The 13,844-nt window shown below is 38.8% G+C and overlaps 2 protein-coding genes across 3 annotated transcripts; one reads left to right on the plus strand and one right to left on the minus strand.

Annotated features, from left to right (window-relative positions):
• Positions 1 to 97: 97 nt before the first annotated feature.
• On the plus strand, positions 98 to 10,995 carry LOC126375999 (gephyrin). The gene is made up of 10 exons (XM_050023144.1): positions 98 to 616; positions 1,014 to 1,784; positions 2,844 to 2,998; positions 4,453 to 4,594; positions 5,323 to 5,402; positions 7,678 to 7,784; positions 8,071 to 8,230; positions 8,885 to 8,996; positions 9,650 to 9,849; positions 10,055 to 10,995. Exons 2-10 carry the CDS (start codon positions 1,025 to 1,027, stop codon positions 10,196 to 10,198), a joined length of 1,860 nt encoding a protein of 619 aa, XP_049879101.1. The 5' UTR covers positions 98 to 616; positions 1,014 to 1,024; the 3' UTR covers positions 10,199 to 10,995.
• Positions 10,996 to 11,205: 210 nt separating this feature from the next.
• On the minus strand, positions 11,206 to 13,844 carry LOC126376065 (transmembrane emp24 domain-containing protein 2). 2 transcript variants are annotated; one of them, XM_050023230.1, is made up of 4 exons: positions 13,596 to 13,844; positions 13,222 to 13,403; positions 12,618 to 12,767; positions 11,206 to 12,153 (listed from the first exon to the last, which is right to left on the minus strand). In XM_050023230.1, the coding sequence occupies exons 1-4, from the start codon at positions 13,735 to 13,737 to the stop codon at positions 12,004 to 12,006; spliced, it is 624 nt and encodes a 207-aa protein (XP_049879187.1). In that variant the 5' UTR covers positions 13,738 to 13,844; the 3' UTR covers positions 11,206 to 12,003. The 2 variants fall into 2 exon arrangements, with proteins under 2 accessions (XP_049879187.1, XP_049879188.1); XM_050023231.1 differs by lacking the exon at positions 11,206 to 12,153 and adding an exon at positions 12,274 to 12,334.

The raw sequence follows: 13,844 nt of genomic DNA on the forward strand, positions 1-13,844 counted from the left end.
TTTGTAACTTTATTTTTGTAGGTAAAACACAAAATTGAACGCATCGATTGTACCCGTCTTGTTGGTACACGTGCTTTTCTGTCAATGTCATTTTGACGTAAGGAAAATTGCCAAGCGCGTGTCGGTTGTGTGAAGTTTGTAAAGGTTCCGTACTAAATTATTTTCTCGTGATTATTTTTTGTTAATATAACATGATTATTGCTTCAAGTTCAGGACCAGTTATATTTAAATATGGAATTAATATCCATAGTTTAAACAGCTTACGTAATAAATAATATAGCGCAGCACAAATAAATTTAAAGTATTGTTTTAATGCGCTTTACACATAGGTACCTACAAGCAAATTATTTCTTTTGAGTTGTTGTAATACTACTAAACAAAAATACCCTCAAATTATGACAAGTTTAGTATTTTGACACAACTAACTACAGATCCCTAATCAGCGGATACATAACATTGCAATCACGCGCCGGTATTTCTATTCTCTTATCAAGCTCGTCTATTGCGTACACGTGTGATGTAACAGTATCTCCGCAGGCAATCATTAGTTCATTCATAACCGTTTTACTACTGTCAACAAATTATCATATTATCTTGACCACTGCACAGCGACATTGTAAGTACATATCTTATATTTTAATCGTTATCCATAAGCCATCAATGATAGTATAATAAATACCAGCTGGAAAGCAAACAGTATAAGTGTGTACTGTAAATAGAAGATAAACATTTTTAACCAAGGAAGTAAAAAATTAAAAAATACCTTCATATTTTTTTATGTAAAATGTTCATTAATTTATCATACCAGTGCTATTATTGCATGAATAATAATAAAGTAATTGGGTTACTGGTTAAATTCTTTGTATACTTAAATAAATAATATCAATGCAAATTAATATATATATTTTTTTATATTGTACCTCTTTTATCATATACCTACATAAAAACTTTCTATTCTTTTTGGATTTAACAAAAGATAAAGTTTATTGCTTGATTTAAACATAACTTTAAAGGAGCAGCCAAGATGGTCAAGGCAGTAGCCGTCGTCACCATCAGTGACACCTGCTTCAAAGATCATTCGAAAGACACATCGGGTCCAACATTAGCCGATGTGGTCAAAGAAATGTTCCCGGAGGCCAACCTACATACAATAATCATCCCAGATGAGAGGGAAATAATTGAAAAAGAACTAAAATATTTCTGCGATGAGGCTAATGTAGATCTAGTGTTGACAACTGGAGGTACCGGTTTGAGCCAACGAGATGTTACTCCTGAAGCAACGAAAGCTGTTATCCATAGAGAAGTACCAGCCATCCCTATAGCTCTTACTATAGAAAGCTTGAAGAAAACGCACATGGCGATGCTTTCACGAGCCGTAGCTGGTGTGAGAGACTCAACATTAATAATAAATTTCCCTGGTAGCAAAAAAGCAGTAACAGAATTGATCGAAGTTGTAAAACCAGTACTATCTCATGCAATCTCATTAATTAAGAACGAATTGACTGAAGTCAGAACTATTCATAATTCAATGCAATTCAGTCATGTATGTCCACATCATATGCTTACGAGCAATGTTGACATGTCGAAAGTAGCATTTAGGCCTAGAGAATCTCCTTATCCAATGATGGAAATGACTGAGGCGTTTAAGATAGTGGATGAGGTGATGAAGCAATGGACTGCACATATGGAGATTGTGTCGATTGAGGAAGGTGTTGGCAGAGTGGTGGCTCAAAAATTGTTGGCGAAGGAACCCATGCCGCCTTTCGCAGCGTCTGTTAAAGACGGTGAGTACATAGCTTAATAATTCTTTTTTAAATTCAAGTTCGATCCCAAAGCCTACCTAAGGCACCAGACCGTGGATATTACTTCTAAAAAATCAACTTATTTCATTATCTATTTTTAATTAGCAAACGAAGGACAGGCTATTAAAAGAGTTTAGTATGTTGTTTATAAAAACATACCTACCAAGTTTGAGATAATGGTATCGTAAATAGTACACTGTACAATGCAACGTACGTGTCGTGGGTAACCCTTTCGGGGTTTGACGACGTCGTATTAATAATGTGTCGTAACTTATAAATAAACTTATAAATAAAAACGTAAACGTAAAAACGTATAATATTATATAAATTTGTTAACAACATTCCACAAACAATACATTCTATGTGTATAACTACTACTCTACTACTATAGCTGTTTGAAAGTAGGTATCTATTTAGTTCCGCTAGCTTCCATTTATACAACTATGTCGTGACTACTCGTGACTTTATTAACATGCAGATGCGACACAAGGGAAACTATCTATAATATAAACTCTCTAAAGAAGCTAAACTTTTTAGCGCGTCATATTGCCAACGTGCGCTATAAAATGTGGTGGAGTATGCTCCATATCACCTCCGATTCATAATAGAAGTCCTGTCCTCAAGAATGGGATGCAGAGCACCTGCATGCACATAGGAGTGAGCGAGACAGACTGAGCGCGCGCCCTCCCCCTTACTCAAAGTAAAACCCCAAGGGGGTGAGGTAAATCAAGCTCGGCGGCCGATACGAATTGCGCCTTTTGTACGATCACGAACATTAATATGTACACACTTTGGTACCATGTCACATTAACTTTTTTTAACAAATTGAACTGTAAGTCTCACTAAATGTCAAATATGTTAGTGCGACAGAGTCCTAAAGTGGGTACGTTATATTGCTCATGACTGTACCTATTATTTATATCTATTTATTTATGTAATGTGTTGCTTTTGTGTGCAATAAAGAGTTATTGTATTGAATTGGTGAAGGCGCAGAGTTACTGGTGTATACGTAATACCTATTATTGTTTATTGCATGTCCAGGGTACGCCTGCCTGAGCTCGGACGGCGCCGGCGTGCGGCGCGTGCGGGCGGCGCTGACGGCGGGCGACGCGCCCACGCTGCCGCTGTCGCGCGGGGAGTGCGCGCGCATCAACACCGGCGCCGCCCTGCCCAGCGGCGCCGACTGTGTCGTGCAGGTAATACATGCATATGAGGCATACCACCAGTCCGATGGTCGGATGACATTGCTAGGTATGCCGGACAGCAGTGGATGAGACTTGCACGGGACCGGAAAGAATGGCGTGAAAGAGGGGAGGCGCATACCCCAGATTCGAACCCGCAGCAGCTCTTGTCACGATGGAAGTGGCGGAGCGGAAGCGGCGCGTTCAAATGCTTAGATTTGTATTGAAATGTTTACCCTCTTAGGCGACGCCCTGAGCCGAGGTACGCACCAAACTGGGCACCCTCAGGCCTGTTGTCTTAATTTTTGTATCGGATGACAGCCCTTAGCGCTCCCCACTTGTGCGGCCAAGTAGTTAATGCCATCTGCGGCAAATCTAATAAAGGCAAATTGAAATGTTCTCAATGGCAGCGAAGAGCGGGTGATGGTAGGGGCAGCGCCGCTGTGGACAACCTGTAACCACTTTCGTTCCGAAGTCCTAAGATGGATATGCTGAACCGTATGGTATGAGGTGATCTGCCCATTTACGTGTTAAAAAAGGACTGATCCCTCTGTCGATTTCAAGGAAAATTCCGGCAAGATAAGCAGCTGATAGCGTTCTGTTTTAGGTTCGCTCCAAATCCAGTATTGAAGGTTACCCACAAGAAAGTAATTTGATTTAGGTTGATGAACCTCAGTATCGAGGGCGGCGCCGGCGTGACGTCTGAAATAGTGTGTTGTTTTGTTTCTGGTGAAAGTAGTAGTCATTTGGTCCAAAGTCCAGCATAAATATAGCTTTTAAATTCTGAGAATAAACATTCTGTCACCTTTAAATAGCCCGGCCTTGCTTTTATACGCTACATATAACAATTCAGTTGTTGTTTTTTGAGATGAACACATGTAATTACAATGTATATTCTGACGTCATTTACATCACGCAATTTGCATATGTAACGCTACGAATTTAAAGATAAATCATTGACCATGAGCAATTAACAATTTTAGGTACTCTTTAAGCTGATGTCAAACATGTTCACATTGAGATCGTGACTTCTTTGAGACCCTATATTTTCCCCATACCGAATGCTGAGAGGGATGATTCAGCTCCTGATTCTGAGTTGTGGAACTTTCCGTCGCAAAAGTATGGAATTGAAAATAATTATAAAAAACACTGGAATTTTCATGAATTTATTTTTCCCTGCGTCCTACCAAAATGATGAATCTATATGGGCGATAGGCTGATCTCCTATCACCATACGGTTCATCATTATCCATCTTAGGACTATGTGTCAAAAGTGGCTGCAAAAAGTCTTCTGATTATTTGTGGCGCTGTCTACCCCTTCGGGGAACATGGGCGTGAGTTTATGTATGTTCTTTTTCCCAGTGAGATGTTATCGAACGAATGTACTTTCTATTTCCGCCTAGTAAATGCTGAGTCTCCTTCATCCTCCAATTCCAGCTGTATTTTAAATAACACATGTACTACTCCAGGTGGAGGATACGAAACTGATAACGGCGTCAGAGGATGGTCAGACGGAGCTAGAAGTAGAGATAATGGTGGCGCCGCAACCCAACCAGGATGTGCGCCCCATCGGCTTCGATATACCCATGGGCGCTGTGCTTGCGGATAAAGGTAAATGTCCACTAGCCCTTTCATAGAAAATATTATTTGTTTTAAACTAGTTATTTACTAGTGGATATAGTCGTGAGCTTATGTTATGTGTTATTACTTTACGCTGGAAGATAACGTGAGGAAATCCACATGAGAAATGTGTTTTCGGAGATATGTGACATAACCAGTAACCTGTGATTTAGCCTTCTCTTTGTATTGGAAAATCAGATTGGCAGTCGCTTCTGTAAAAAAACCGGACCTATCAAATCTTCAGCTTAAGTAAGCGGCTAGTGACTAGGATTGAGAAGGGAATGTTAGGTTGGTTTGGACACGTTGAGCGGATGAAGGATAATAGAATTGCAAAAGCGGTATATAAAGCGAAAGTTGATGGTAGGGCTGGCGGAGGAAGACCGAGAAGGACTTACGATGATCAAATTGGAGATGTCCTTAGAAAAGGTTCAATACGATCTACTCTGAACCGGCGTGCGTGTATGAAGCGATTGATGAATGTGGAGGAAGCAAGAGAAGTGTGTCAGGATCGAAGCAAATGGAATTCTATAATCTCTGCTTACCCCGGTGGGAAATAGGCGTGAGTTTATGTATGTATGTAAGTAAGCGGACTCTGTGACCTGTATAAATTTAGGGAGATGATTACGTGGTTTTCTGGAAGAAATTTCTTTTAGGTGACTTTCGTTGTATCGTTGCTGGCTTTTTAGGTTTAAAGTCCCTTCTACGATAAATGTTTGCAGGTGACGTGCTGGACGCTGGACAGATCGGTGTACTGGCCGGGGCTGGGTACCAGAATGTCACGGTGCGGGCTAACCCTAAGGTAATAATAATCATACTACATACGCCCGGTAGAAAGGACGATAGACATAAATAATAATAAAATACTATTGCACACACAATATATTTACTGGAAAAACGTATTATAAGGTGCTTGTGATAATGGTGCCTATTTTCCGCATTTAGACTCATAGATGGCATATTATGCGTGTTCAATCTTATTTACATACCTACGTAAATAGACATTGTAACGATTACTGATTTAGACCATGATTCTGAGTTGATATCAAGTGCAATTTCCGGTCGGAAAATTCATGAAAATTTTAGTGCTTTTTTAAATTATTTTCAATTCTATACTTTTGCGACGGAAAAAACGTTTAGGCGCAGAATGTCCAATTCGCAAAATGTCCAGTTCGCAAAACGTCCAATTCGCAGAATGTCCAGTTCGCAAATGGTCCAATTCGCAAAATGTCCAGTTCGCAAATTGTCCAATTCGCAGAATGTCCAATATTCATCGTAACGTGATTAATTTACTAATTAAAAAAGTTGGGTTCTAATGCTAAGTTATAAGTATATACATATAAGTGGTCCACTGATTGTAATTTTAAACCTACAGGACTGTCTCCTTTAAATCAACAGGACTTTAAAAGTGTCAAACTTTTTAGGGAACTGTTATAATATATATCTAAATGTCAATACAATTCAAATTTTCCAAAAACAAACTGCCTAATTATTTTCCAATTGTCTCGTGGTTTCTTTGTATTTGACGTCACGTTTGTATAACAGTTCCCTAAAAAGTTTGACTCTTTTAAAGTCCTGTTGATTTAAAGGAGAGAGTCCCGTAGGTTTAAAATTACAATCAGTGGACCACTTATATGTATATACTTATAACTTGACTTAGCATTAGAACCCAACTTTTTTAATTAGTAAATTAATCACGTTACGATGAATATTGGACATTCTGCGAATTGGACAATTTGCGAACTGGACATTTTGCGAATTGGACCATTTGCGAACTGGACATTCTGCGAATTGGACGTTTTGCGAACTGGACATTTTGCGAATTGGACATTCTGCGCCTAAACGGGAAAAAACACTAAGACCATGTATAAAGTATATTTAAAGGCTTAGAAAACGCCTCCATCTTTCAGAAGGGAAAGTCCTATCTGCACCACCTCATTGCTCCACATGTACGGGAATAACCCACAGGACAAAGTCAACAATACACACAATTACAGAGTTTAAAAAAGTTCGTTATATGCGCTACATGGAACATTGTATGTAGTAAACAAAACACAACTGACCTCTGAGAAAGTGTATCACTGACAATAAGCTATTTCTGTCGACCTCTACAGAACGGTTAAGCAACTCGAGAACTCGAGGGAGAAACTAACTTTTATTGATAATGTTTACTTGATGTCTTTACCTGCAATCGAGTCGCGTGGAAATAGTACATGAGTAATATCATGTACCCACTTTAGATTTAGAACCCTGTCGCACTATCATATTTGACGTTTAATGAGACTTAAGGTTTAATTTGTCAAAAAAGTGAATGTGACATGGTATCAAAGTGTACACATACATTAGTACTCGTGACCGTACATTATAGCCCTTCTTTTGTCGAAGTGAAGCCTGAGACTGGAATTACAATTATAAAGACTTCTGCGGGGTTAAAAAGGCCACATCGAAGCAATTCACATAAAAAAGCAATATTGCTATTTGACATTTGTTTGCATTGCGCACTTACTATTATATGCGCAAATGTCAAATAGCAATATTGCTTCGATGTGGCCTTTTTAACCCCTCTGGACAAAGAGTAAAGTAAAAACGTGGAATGCGTTCAGTTATAGAATAAAGAATAATACAGCTCGTACAAAGGTAACTCTCGGCGCCCTCTCGATCTCTGAGCTAGATTTACCTCACCCCCTCTGGGTCTTACTTTAGTGTAATAAGTAAGTAAATGGCCTAAAAACCGCTAAGGACTACAGGGGAGCGCGTGTGTTCTGTTGAACCGGTGGGCATTGCGGACTTGAACTATCTCCGTCCGTGTGTATATTATACCAGCAGGGCTAATATTCGCAACGTGATAAAATTATCGATTGATTCAATAAATTTTGTCGAAATCGATAAAAGTGTTTTTTTTCCCTAACATGCGTCTTACGTGATTTTGTTCGTATTTTGACAAAACGACATGACTTATTGGGTTCACATAATTAGCACTAATCGACAAAACGACATGATTCAGAATCGATAAAACGACCGTGACAAAATTTTATCACGTTGCGCATGATAGCCCTACTGTTGATGTTTATCGACAGATAGCGCTGCTGTCGACGGGCAACGAGTTGCAGGAGCCATCGGAACTGAAGCTGCGCCCCGCCCACATCCGCGACTCTAACAGAACCATGTTGAGAGTGCTTCTTAAGTGAGTCTCATTCTTATTTTTACTATTTTTGATTTAAAATAGGTTTTTGTGTACATTCTCGCCTGATGGTAAGTGAATATATCTACTTATTCTATTCACTCTAGTTTTGTAGAGTGGATAAGCACGAAAAAGCAGTAGGGCGAGGTACTATGAAAACCAGGAGCGGATCCAGCTTTTATATCAGGGGGCTCACCAGGTGCAGATAACAATTATTGATCTATTTAAAATCAATTTATCGTTAAAGCTAGGTACTACGTTACGTATACATATATATGTATTTCCTTAGAGAGCACGGCTACGACTCAATAGACTGCGGCATAGCGCGCGACGAGCCGGGCGCGCTGGTGGCGGCGCTGAGCAGTGCGCTGGCGCAGGCCGACGTACTGGTGTGTACCGGCGGCGTGTCCATGGGCGAGCGGGACCTGCTCAAACCTGTACTCACCAAGGTATTTACATAAAAAAAAACTACTATATTAGTCATGAGCAATATAATGTACCCACTTTAGGACTCTGTTGCACTAACATATTTGACATTTAGTGAGACTTACAGTTCAATTTATCAAAAAAGTTAATGTGACATGGTACCAAAGTGTATACATATTAATGCTCGTGACCGTACATAAGCTCACGACTATATCCCAATTGCGTCTCTTTCTTGCATATATTGTAAGTAAAGGATGGCAACTATTAACATTAGGTTAAGTTTGTCCGCCCGAATAGGTACAAATGTAGTACTTCATGACTGCTACAAGATCTGAGAAACCAGCAGGGCTAACATGCGCAACGTGATAAAATTTTCGATCGATTCAAGCAATTTTGTCGAAATCGATAAGTTACATCTTTTCCCTAACATGCGTGTCACGTGATTTTGTTCGTATTTTGACATACGACATGACTTATTTGGGTTAATTTATTAGCACCAATCGACATAATTATATCGTCAGAATCGATAAAATGACTGTGACAATTTTTTATCACTTTGGGCATGTTAGTCACACATGTATACATTACGTACTTATTATATTAAAACACAGATTTTCATATAACTTGACCTCACGTACTGTAGTAGGATTTTGTAACATACTGGCTGTCTCTTGCAGGATTTCGGCGCGACACTCCACTTCGGGCGCGTGCGCATGAAGCCTGGCAAACCGACCACGTTCGCCACCTGCCAATTCGATGGAAAGACTAAATTTATCTTCGCTCTGCCTGGTAAGCATCGCAAACAATACACATCGTGGTCAGGTGGTCACTCCATGTACCTATTCTCATTTTTTACCTATGAGCATTCGGACAGCACCGGACCGTCTGCCGCCCTGTGAGGCCGGGCAGTGCGAGGCGGTAACAACTCTACGCTTGACTGTTTAGGCACATTTTAGCACGTAGCCGCCGATAACATCGCCGAAATTTTCTCTACTGAGTGATTTATCTTTTAGGAGTAATTATTATCATATCCCAGAGGCTTTACACAAAAAAACCTCGCTTTACACACACTACACTTTGAGGTTATCGTACGCGCGCAACTTTGTGTGTGGCGTCTGAGGGCTGCCACCTACATGCCTAATTTAACCAACATTAGGTAGGTACTAAGTACAACTTACGCGAGAATCTTTTAGTCATCAATCAGTCAAAAAGATAAGTAACTAAATTCGAATCGGACGAAAGAACTGCGTCCAATTTCACAATTCGAACTTACTACTGTTATAAATTAAAAACAATGGTTCGCGCGCAGCCCTAACGTTTGAAGTCTAAAGTAAGACTGAGCGGAGCTAAGGTAAACTTAGCTCAGCCGCGGTTGTGGAGCGGAGATATTATAGTGCCTAGTTGTTTCGTATGTATTTTTATCCAAATCGTTTTGTGTCCAGGCAACCCAGTGTCAGCATACGTGTGCTGCCACCTGTTCGTACTACGAGCGCTGCGCGGCGGCGGCGGGGGCGGGGCTGCGTGGCCGCGGCTGAGCGCGCGGCTCACCGCAGCCGTGACTCTGGACCCGCGGCCCGAGTACGCGCGCGCCACGCTCAGCATCGGCCCCGACGGGTTCCAAGCTACCCTTATTGGCAGTCAGGTAACTTTTTAACAGCGACTTTTTGCATCGTTAGTTTTATATAATATACATAAACTCACATCTATTGCTCTCATCTCACAGGGGTAACCAGAGATATTCTGACACACTTCTCGCACTTCACTTCACACTTTGCATTTTTCTTCTTCATTTTTTTCTCCCTCTTCGTGTATCTTATATTTGCTTTGAATAACCACTTTCCCTACAGTGCAGCAGTCGTCTCCTGAGCGCGTGCGGCGCCACGGTACTGCTGGAGCTCCCGGCGGCCTCCGCCATCGTGAAGCAGCTGCCGCCCGGCACCTCCGTCTCCGCGCTCATCACCGGCCGTCTCGACCGGATGACCACCTTGTAACATACTGCAAAGGACACTCGACAGTGGCGACCTCTGAACCCGTAACATGGCAACCTCATACCGCGCAAACTGTAAATTAAGCTAGTAGAATTGGTATATTTATCGGACCACACAGAAGAGCACAAGCGAGGATTGGTTCATTTATCGCACGTGCGCGATATGCGCGGGGGCTGACGTGAGAAATAAGCAGTTTAATATCCTCATTGATATATATGTTGTCATAGCAACGTCCGGCGCTGATTTGCCTATCTAGGAATGCAGTTTAATAGGAATAAATAGCAAGATATTCTAACGAGATATGGGTTCAAGCGGGCGCCCACACTTAATGAAGCGTACCCTATTCGAGCACAACTTAACGGTCGTCGAATCAAAAATATGAGGAAGTTAAATTATAACGAACTAAGAATCTACGCTTCTTAGACTGTGTTTTTAAATGTAACCGAGTTGATGTAGAATGTTTCATTTAAGCTGTGAGGAAATTGTTGGTCTATTTCCCATGTTAGAAGTAATTTATTAAAGTAACTTATACGAGTGATCTTAGACATTTTTCGAGTCTCATAGTATATTTTTATCCTGAGAATTAAACTTAACGGAAAAGTTTAACTTTTTAAAAACAATCTAGATACTTAATTGTTGAAAAATAAATCCATTTTAGTTTGTAATTTTGTTATTATACGTCGCACTACGAAAGTTGTATCACAAAAGGCCTTAGAAGCTCAATTGTTGTTATTTACTGTGAACAATTTTATAAGTACGTAAATATTGTTGTCTTTAGGAATAAACAAATTGAATTTCAATCTGTTTGTTTTACTTTCAAACTTCAAGATTAAACTTTCGACCGTACTTTCTTTGTTACTTCTGCTTTTTGTATTCAAATGAACTATTTATAAGTTACCATTTGTTTAAACATCTGCACGTGATCACAAGACATTGCAGACGACTTAGGGCTCTGTCTAATCCAATAAGAATAACGGACGCCATTTATGTAAGTAAAGTGAAAGGCGATATTGTACAAACAATTTTATTAATTTATTTACTCTTGGAAACATAACTATATACTTACAACGTCACGTCACGCAGTCAGATCGCTCCCGCTCCCATTGTGATGATTACACTCAAACTCACTTCATATTATTTGCGCGCATTTTACATAAATGCTTGGATATGTTGGTAAACATTCGAATTACTAGCCATAACTAAGACAAATTGCAAATTGAAAAATAATATAAGAAAAGCGTGAAAAGTTCTAATTACAATATGAATACATTAGGTTGTGTAAAATTAATAATACTAGATATATGCTTTGTTTAAGTCATCATAGCACTTAAAATAATGATCAATTTGGTTTACATCACTGGAAGAATTTGATGTTTAAACAGTTGTTACAAATCAAACAGTGAATATAACAAAAAATTGACAGTAATGATCAAATATATAGGCAACCGAAACGAGCGCAACTGGGAGCGAGATCATGTTTCACTCTTGAAACAGGAATCATTTCTGAATACATTTCTAACAATATCATTTATCAATTTGTTGTTCCGTTTGTCCAATAACATCATTGCAGGTATTCAGAAAGGCATTCCTGTTGTAATATAAAACTAAAAAAGGAACAGATGATTTTAATAATGTCATACTTTTAGAGAGTTCATGAGAATATTCGATCAACAACAAAAAAGTACATATATTTAAAATAAATAATAATTTGATGGTATTCTAAAGGAAACAAATAATAATGTAGAATGAATGTTTGACCGAAAGAGTAGACTAAAGTACGACATTATAAAAATCTTCACCGAGGTGGGTTAGACAACGCGTTGCACCTCGAAGAACCTCTTGAGGTAGTAGACCTGGCCGACAGTCATCACTAGCAACACTGACGCCTCGAAGATGGACCACATGACCACGCGGGAGTTCGTGCTCTCGTTGATAGAGCGATGGATGCGATCACGAACCTGAGGGAAAGCCATGAGAGAGTCTATTCTGAACAAACAACAATAATTACAATTTGAATATAAAGTTATTACTTTTGAACATATTTTTATATATTACATGTGGATATTTAAACAGTGATATATTTTCACAAACTTTATTCTTCATTATTATTTACAAATTGTTAGTACAATAATACACTCTCTTTATATGTTTATACAAATTATTTATATTTTTAGATTGTGTTACCATGATGGTTAATTTTTACCTTTAATGCTTTATCACAACAATATTAACTTCATCGAATTAACTTCATTTAATTGATATTCACAAAAGCTAATGTTTAAATTGAACAGTTATGCTATTGCAGAATAACTTTATAATATGTGAATATAAAATAGAGGTAAAGAGGTCTTTATCAAATAGTGGGCTCATAGACACAAATATTGAGGTAATTCTTAGATAAAAACATAGCTCATATCCGTACCTGCATGTATTCCTGTTCATGTTTGACGGTCTTGAGAGTGGTGGCGAGCTCCTTGATCATGTCTTCTAGCTTGTTGTGGTCCACCGCCTCCTCCTTCTCTCCCGTCTGCTTGTGTGGCGCATCTCCCACTTCCAAGTTGAACATTACAACCTAAGAGAGGTACCACAAAGTAATTTACCTATTTACAATATGATTTGAAGTCTAAATTTCTAAAACCAGGTAGTAGTTAGTAGGTATGTTTTAGTAGTAGTTCTTAACTAAAAGTTATAAGAAAAAATGTAGTGACTTTTAGCAATATGATGCTCTGTACAGTAGTGGTTTCACAACATAAGAGTAGAAGTTCTTATTTTTGTCCAATGTGTTAAAAGGACAACAACCAAACATACTACCTATAAGTATACCTTGGCAGTAAGAATGGAATATAAATTATTTATTTTAGGTATAAGTAGGTATAGGTTACACAGTAGAGTACATAATAATTAAACCTTATCTCTAAAAAGTTATTAGATATAGACTTATTAGAATAAAAAAGGGTATAAATAAGTGTAACATATTTGTACCCAACATGATTTATCTGGCAGTATTATTATACATATAGACATACCTTAGGTGTCATTGTGGACATCTTATTGCTGAAGCAGTATGTGTAGCGGCCAGACGTGGGCGCAGAGAATGTGTACATGCCGGAGGACTCGCGTTCACCCTTGTAAATCTCCGCGCCATCGGGACCAGTGATTGTCACATCAATGTCTAGAAAACCCCCTTCAGCTATCTCAAATGTTAATCCTGAAATAAGTAAGGTTATTACACTGAATGAATATACGTTTGTTCTTATTAGACCATACAGAACGCCAATAGAAAGTGTTTCGAAAGAACCAATAAGGCACTTATAGGTTATGTAGTTAATATACTGCATTCGAATGGTTTTTTATTTCACAATATGTTGCGAATGCATTTATAAAGCAATAAAATACTTGCCCATTTTTGTATCGGCTTCAACATTTTCAAAAAAGCACTGTTCTTCATGTGCATCCACTGTAATAGTGTAAGAGTTGGCTGTACTCAATAAAAGGGTTACTAAAACTGTCGCCACATATAAGTATCTTCTTAAGCACTCCATTGTGTTTTATTTATTGTAATAATTGCACTAAAAATATATATTTTTAGTAAATAAACGCGAACATAAGCTTGTTTTCGTTCGGCAGGGCCACGTATTTGACATCGATT

This window comes from Pectinophora gossypiella, chromosome 20 (genome assembly GCF_024362695.1).
Source record: "Pectinophora gossypiella chromosome 20, ilPecGoss1.1, whole genome shotgun sequence".
In the NCBI taxonomy this organism is placed as follows: Eukaryota; Metazoa; Arthropoda; class Insecta; order Lepidoptera; family Gelechiidae; genus Pectinophora; species Pectinophora gossypiella.

What these genes read in the sequence shown, in the direction of transcription:
- LOC126375999 (XM_050023144.1), top strand. Translation starts at nt 1,025, where the DNA reads ATGGTCAAGGCAGTAGCCGTCGTCACCATCAGTGACACCTGCTTCAAA. An exon ending in TCAAACCTGTACTCACCAAG is followed by an intron (nt 8,231 to 8,884) that starts GTATTTACATAA and finishes TGTCTCTTGCAG; the next exon opens with GATTTCGGCGCGACACTCCA. An exon ending in ATTTATCTTCGCTCTGCCTG is followed by an intron (nt 8,997 to 9,649) that starts GTAAGCATCGCA and finishes TTTTGTGTCCAG; the next exon opens with GCAACCCAGTGTCAGCATAC.
- LOC126376065 (XM_050023230.1), bottom strand. Translation starts at nt 13,737, where the DNA reads ATGGAGTGCTTAAGAAGATACTTATATGTGGCGACAGTTTTAGTAACC. An exon ending in TGAAGCCGATACAAAAATGG is followed by an intron (nt 13,404 to 13,595) that starts GCAAGTATTTTA and finishes TACTTATTTCAG; the next exon opens with GATTAACATTTGAGATAGCT. An exon ending in TGTCCACAATGACACCTAAG is followed by an intron (nt 12,768 to 13,221) that starts GTATGTCTATAT and finishes TACCTCTCTTAG; the next exon opens with GTTGTAATGTTCAACTTGGA.